The 7,690-nt window shown below is 34.0% G+C and overlaps 1 protein-coding gene across 1 annotated transcript; it reads left to right on the forward strand.

Moving 5' to 3' along the window:
• LOC109841629 (putative invertase inhibitor) lies at nt 5,315-6,440 on the forward strand. Its single transcript, XM_020410583.1, has 2 exons — nt 5,315-5,489; nt 6,006-6,440. Exons 1-2 carry the CDS (start codon nt 5,315-5,317, stop codon nt 6,362-6,364), a joined length of 534 nt encoding a protein of 177 aa, XP_020266172.1. The 3' UTR covers nt 6,365-6,440.

Consider the following 7,690-nt stretch of genomic DNA (forward strand, 5'->3'; position numbering starts at 1 on the left):
AAGGAAGTTGCCCATAAAATAAAACTAAGATGTAGATGAAAATATATGTAGGGGAGAGAAGAAAAACAAGATAAACTTGTTGTACATTTTTTTCTTATCATTTTGTGCTCAACATATGGATATATATATATAGGGTTGGAAAAGACGTTACAAAACCCGTAATTAATTCTGTAACGTTCGTCATAAATTTTGTAACGTTCCCCATAATTATATATCCGTTACACATATTTTTAATTGCATGTTTTAATTACAATATTTATTATAATTCATGAAGGCAAAATTGCCTTTTGTTAACAAAATATCTAACAGTCCCCCCCAAAAGGCAATATTGACTGAAGACTCAGAAATCAATAAATAAATCACAAAAATCATAAAACAATTATAGGCTGGGCAACCTTTCGTATCGTGAGTTCGGGAGAGGTAGCTTCCGGCTTTGAACCTTTCCTTAGTGAGTTCATCGCCACCTGAGGGACATAATGGACTAGGCCTTGAATTAGGCCCCTTTAATCAGGTATTGATGAAAACACACACAATACGCTTCATCTATTGAGCAAAGCGGGTTGAACGTTAAAGGCCATGCTCACAATAAACCGACTCATGAGAGTGTCTAGGGGTTAGCCCAGCCCCCCTAACCGCGGCCATCACAGTTCCTCTCACGTAGGTAAGTCCTCAAAGGGTACTACATCTGTTTATTTAATACCCCCCACAATACACGCGTTGGACTTATTAAGAGTAAAACTCAGCCTAGCCAGCTGTATCATAAGAGCATCGTCATCATAGAGAAGGGGTAGTAGCAAATGCTACATAATGATAGATAAATATATCTAGGTCGATGCTCCACACGAGAGTCACTTGTCCAGCTTGTTTCTACCACATTGAACCGACATTGGGACTACGTCTCCAAATAAGGGTTGGGTTGCCGCTGTCAGTGACCTCATCTATGGGCTTAACCCCATCTCCCTCGATGAATCCAGAACCACACTCCTGGATAATCCCTTAGTCAAAGGGTCATCAAGATTCTTTTCACAGACTTTACAAAGTCTAGAATCATAACTTTGCCTAGCAGGCGTTGTATTTATTTATCAAGTTCTTATTTTGTAATTAGTCCATCATATTGTTTGAAATTGACATTAGGTCATGATCTATGATCATAAAAGATCATAGTCTATGTCTGAAGAGATTGACCTTAATATCTGAACATTTCAAACTAATGTGGAACTAAAAATTCTGCAGTTATGCATATGCACATACATGAATGAAATTAATAATAGATACATGCAGAGCATAATAGGATTTCGTATCTTAAAATATATTTTCGTATCTTAAAATATATTTCATACTTCATAATTCAAATGCATAAAATTTTTAAATTATTCTATTATAAAAGGTTAAAAATTGGTTGCCTACAAAGGAGACCATCCAAATTTAAATCGGTTGCCTACAAATGAGACCTTCCAAATTTAAATTGGTTGTCTACAAAGGAGACCTTCCAAATTTATGTTGCCATTTTCTAATACCACCTCTTATACAAATAATAATAATAATAATAATATTTGTATGTTGCTATTTTCTAGTACCACCTCTTATACAAATAATAATAATAATAATATTTGTACATACGTGCTTTAAATTTTACAAGTGCATTCTTGCATAAAACCTTATAATTAATCATGTAACAATTGCAAGTTATCTAAAAAGACATATGAACATTTATTGCAATATTCATCAAAATGCAATAAAAGAGATGAACTTTACATTTGAAGATTTGAAATATAATCCACCATATAAAATAGAATTTTAAAAAATGCTCCTCTTTGATTTGGTTCGCTCATATATTGATCATTTATCATTAGGCAATATATGATGCAAGAAACGTAATTATATAAATGCATATGAATTTTCACATAATTCTGGTCCTCTTATTCCAAAAACTCCTAAAGTGAAAAGATTAAAGTTTTACCCGGGTAGTTAGCCAGGTAAGGATAGTAATAGAGGTTGATCAAAGATCAATTAAGTACATCGTTCCTTGCAGAGTGCGTTACGCAACCCTTAAACCTTGCCTTAGACACCAACTAATCCAAGAAAACTTAAATCGGTTCACTCAATGAGTTTTTGTTCCTTAACAGTATATAGAAACTTTAAATTATTTCCTGCAAGCATTTAATTTGCCTAGCAACTATACTGCAAACATATGTTGGATAACGCCGAGGAGGGGTTTACCTATTGATGTTTGAACCTCATGATTTTCATGTCTTGAGAGTAAAAACTCATCTGCTGCAGACAACTTCCACTTAAGTTGCTGAATAAATCTGCATTCACTTTTACCACCTTCTGTACTAAGCTTATTAGATGCATAAACACTCCAAAGTATGGAATTATTAATAGAAGGCACCATATTGATAGATTAAAGAAATGAAGGCATTAAACCATGAAAAAATTTAAATACTTCAAAGTATATATATATATATCCAGATTTTGTTCACTTTATTCTTGTCAAAACCAGCATATGAAATTTTTAAGAATAAAAATGTACACTGCTGCAAATTTATAGCATGTTTCAAATGCGTGCATATTCACTAGCACAAGGGGATAAGGTAGGTTTTAGATGATTCTAACAAATATAAACTAGGCTGTTAGAAACCAATAAAGGTTCTTTGATATTCGTAACTTGCAATAGTTATTGATTATAAAACAACTATAAGACAAATGTAATTAACTGTTAAATTAAATTAACAGAAATATTTAACTACAATTTTTTTTTTATTATTTTTAATTTAAAAAAAACCAAAATTGTTTGCATGAACAGTAACGTTTCAATAAAATGAACAGTAACGTTTTATAAAATAAATGAACAGTAACGTTTTATAAAATAAATGAACAGTAACAGTTACATTTTGTGAACGGTAACCATTTTTTTCCAGCAATTAACTAATAGCCCAAACCTTCAGTTATGTGCATGATTCTATTAGCAAAGTGCAAGATAAGAATGTACACATTAGAGGGGAAAACAAATTATTTGAGTGTTAGACAAGGTCTCACGTCCCACCATCCCCACACAATGATGATGAATAATAAATAAATTTCATCAAGACGCATTATATGCTAATTAATTTACATAAATGCTAAGCAAAAGTTTGGTCAGCAAATAATTAAGCATGAAAGGAAGAAACCTTTAATAAACAATATACTAAACTATAATATGATCAAATGCAGTTAATATGATCAAATGCAGTTAATATATATTACACATACTAATATGCAATCTTCCGGATGAACAGTAAAAACTCGAATGAACAGAGTTTTTTTTCCGAATTTTATTTTATAAATTATTTTTAGATTTAAGAAACAACATCTATAAACTACTCAATCTTCTAGATTATTGGAAATTTATCAAATAATTAAGATTATAGCATGTAGATAAATCCGAAAAAATAAACAATTAAAACTAGCCTGATCGGGAGCAGTCGTGTATTCACTGCCCTAGAAGATTGAGAACCCGCCTATCGCCCTGGCGCAGATGGTTCCCTCCCCCCTAGCGGTAAAAACCCCCGGAAACGGCCGACCTCTACACTCGGGCGAGAGTGGAGAGCTTCAGCTCAGATGAAGGAAGTTGCCCATAAAATAAAACTAAGATGTAGATGAAAATATATGTAGGGGAGAGAAGAAAAACAAGAGAAACTTGTTGTATATTTTTTTCTTATCATTTTGAGCTCAACATATGGATATATATATAGGGTTGGAAAAGACGTTACAAAACCCGTAATTAATTCTGTAACGTTCGTCATAAATTTTGTAACGTTCCCCATAATTATATATCCGTTACACATATTTTTAATTGCATGTTTTAATTACAATATTTATTATAATTCATGAAGGCAAAATTGCCTTTTGTTAACAAAATATCTAACATGACCTTTATTTACTAGCTATCTTGCTTAATATCTACTATCTAGTCTTTAGTTTTTATTGTTAGCTTTATATGGTTCCTTGCCCATTCCTTACGTTGGAAATACGGTATATACTAGATTTCATCATCTTTTATTTATCAGGTCGAAATGGGCTGTTATAAATCGAAGGTCCAACTCATACTGATCACAGACGAGAGGCAACAAAAGATTACATACCGAAAGAGAAAGGTAGCATTGAAGAAGAAGGCCTATGAATTATGCGCCCTCTGCAACATTCCAGTCCTTGCATTATTCTTCGTTCCAGACACTGGTGAGGTCGACTTATGGCACGTGCAAAGCACGTGCATTATACTAATATATACTAAATGACACTTGAGTTTGTTAAACATAAGCTAAATATAAGAAGAATGTATAGGCAATAGTTAACTTAGAAATGGTTGATGAATTGACAACACCGGATTGGGGACCAACGGCTAGATTTCTAGCCATTGAGTGGTCTGGTCCTAGTTTTTAACCTGGAATTTCCCCAAACGACTAGATATCTAGCCATTGGGATGTGGTCAAGTCTAGGCTGTCCAAACCTGGATCGAGGTTCGTAGATCAGATCCTGACCTAGTCCAAGCATGGTCGAGCACTAGTGAAGGTGCATGTGACGAATCTTGGTTTCCAAATCTTTATTTTTTGGGCTCGGCCCGGGTCCAATCCCGAGCAAAACCGCATCGGGTTATTGGCCGAGCGTGCACCGCGACCTTTTTGCATAGCCCAAGAGCTCAAAATTTCTTAAAAAAATTATAAATTGTCCATTCACTATTTTTCCTTGATTTCGTTTTGCAGTTGTATTAAATGCATTATATTCCTCTTGGTTGACCTTCGATTTGATAAGCTAAATACGTACAAATCAGACCGGTTCTTATTTGGACTAAAATGACAAGATTTGGTCTGATCTACCTACTTCACTAAAATATGATAGAATATCATTTATTGCAGGATTTTGTTTGATTTACTTACTGACTAAAACTTGATGGAATTATGATTTCTTTTCTCTATTTTCTTATTTCAATTAGTATGAAAAACTTATTTGGTTAAGAAACATAAAATGTGTACGCTATTTATGGAAAAAAATGTGTACGCTTAACATAGAAAGGGTTTCTTCATTATAAGTAAGTAGATAGCATGAGAGATTTTCCCACCATATTAAGCTAAAGATTTGCTCATGACAGGTAATAATTGGCAGGAGGGATCAATTGTGATTTGAACCATTCATTGAATGTTGACAAGACAATAAATACACATTGATTACTTGACAAATACGAGCCTACCGATTACTCAGATGCCAAAAGAAGATTAATTTCTCGTGGATTACATAAGGTCTCCTTTCACATAAAACTGAAGCCAATACAAAAACAATGAAGGCATTTCCTTCTGTCCTTGTTGCTCTCCTCCTCCTCAGTCTATTCTCAGTTAATGCCACTCTTGAAGAAACATGCAAGGAATTAGCCAAACCAGAGCATGAAATTAACTTCGACTTCTGTATGACGACCCTTCAAGTTGTTCCAGGAAGCGATAAAGCCGACGATCTAGGTATGTTAATCCCTAATCTACACCTCTTCTCGGATATTCAACTTTCTGATCTTTTATTATTTATATACTATAGTGTATGGGTGGTTTTTTTAAAGGATTAAATTGAGACCGATGAACGACAAATAATGGAGAAATTAGAGACTTTTCAATTCCCACCTAATTGAAGAGGACCCGGATCCTTGAGGAAATTATCGTGAACCTCTTTACTTTAGCCCACTAAAAGTGGTAAAATTTTAATGTAGGAGTATAATTAGGACATCAGTGCAAAAAGTTAGATTTTAGGGGATATACTCTAAGATCTATGTAAGTTAAGAGTATAATTAGGACATCAGTGCAAAAAGTTAGATTTTAGGGGATATACTCTAAGATCTATGTAAGTTAACTAAAGAAACGAAATCGCGCAAGCAATTTCAATGATTTGAGATAGAAATCTCTTAAACGGAAGATTTGAACGACCAATGGTTTCAGATATTAATAATAACAAATTAGTAATGGCTTTTTTTCCCCTTTTATCAGGTCTTACCATTATAGCAGCGAACTTAACCTACATCAACTTCACGCACAACCAAGCTAAGGCCGAGGAGCTGATAAACGACAAGAACGTGTCCGAGGAGGACAAAAAGAGTCTTGCTGTCTGCCACGACGTCTACGACATGGGCGCTTATACACTTAACGATGTCATTAAGTATCTCAGGTGTCCCCCTATCGATGCTTTTAAGTTGAAGGTCGATTTGAGTGGTGTAGTGACCGAAGCTTCCACGTGCAACGATACTTGGAATGAGGGGAATCAGAAGTCTCTGATGGCCAAAGAAGACGACGATGCTTATAAAATTAGCAGCCTTGCACTCTCTGTTTCTACTTTGATTCATCCCTGACTGCTTGGTTAATTTCTTTGAAGGCTAATGGTGTCAGATGTTTAATTAGCAGCATCCTGCGGGGCAAAAGAATGAAAGGAAGCATGTTTGCTTCATGTAGACCTGAAATTCATGGATAATAAAAGTCTACATATATAATCTTTGAGATCTATTCTATTTGCCCATCATAACTACAACTCCTACTGACCGCTTTATAAAATTTCACTTGTTTGTTTGCACTTTCAACCACATAGTAAACTGCCGATTTGTCAGACCAAATACTGACGTGTCACGGTAGAGCCAAATCACTTCAAAATCACCCGATTTGGTGAGAAAGCTGACATTTTGTCAGAAATAATTACAGGAAAAAAAAGAAGAAAAAATAATCTCCCAGAAAGCTTACGGTTACCTCCCACTTCCCGTCTCTTTCTTCTTACTTTTTTTTCCTCTCGTCCAAATGCATACTGTTCTGAAGTCCAAAAAATATTAATAATAATAAAGATGGCTTGTTTCTCCTTCCTTCATCCTCTTATGTCCATTGAAACCTCCAATGGAGTTAGGGCATGAAAGGGAAACTCAAACCCAAATCACCTCTTCCTCTCACACTCCATCTTGACACTCGACAAAAATGAGAAACGAAAACTGGGATTTTGAAGGATTATTGTCAAAGCTCATAAGCATCATGAATCGAACCTCTCACACTTGCTTCTTTTTGGATTTTACCTTGTTCCCTTCACTGATATTTTTAGTTGAGAATTGGATGGTCAAATCCTTGATAACAATTTCTTAGTTGAAATCATTTGGTGCAACATGGTTTTTACCTTGTCTAAGTTGAAAATTGAAAGAGATGATGATGGTTGTGGTGGTGGTGATGACAAAGAAGATGGATGGAGAGTCTAACTGAATTTTAACCAAGTATAACATGAGAAACTGATCAAGTTTTGCTCAATTTGAGATAAATATGTAAATTTTAGCTTGGTAGGGTTGAATTTTTATCCTCTACATTGATCTCACGTTATGGATTAGCTTATCGTAACTTTTGAAAACTCACCCTAAGGATTGGGAGCACTTTATTGAAATTTATCTTAAATATGTCAATATGTAAATTAAATCTATACTGCTTATAAAAAAGAATACCCATGTCAAAACTTATGATTTCATTTTTTACCCTCTTAATTTTTTTATAACTCACAATTATATCATTATGTATAAAGCTAATGATCCATAACCTCTTACTAACTATGCACCTCTTTTATTTTCTCAAATTATTTCGTCATTCACTAGAATATATTAATAATTTATAATAATAACAAAATTCATAAATATATGATATTTTATTATAAAGAA

This window comes from Asparagus officinalis, chromosome 5 (genome assembly GCF_001876935.1).
Source record: "Asparagus officinalis chromosome 5, Aspof.V1, whole genome shotgun sequence".
NCBI lineage: Eukaryota > Viridiplantae > Streptophyta > Magnoliopsida > Asparagales > Asparagaceae > Asparagus > Asparagus officinalis.

Bases quoted from the DNA above. Each gene is read 5' to 3' on its own strand.
- LOC109841629 (XM_020410583.1), top strand. From the start codon at position 5,315: ATGAAGGCATTTCCTTCTGTCCTTGTTGCTCTCCTCCTCCTCAGTCTA. The intron at 5,490-6,005 runs GTATGTTAATCC...CCCTTTTATCAG, and splicing joins CGATAAAGCCGACGATCTAG to GTCTTACCATTATAGCAGCG.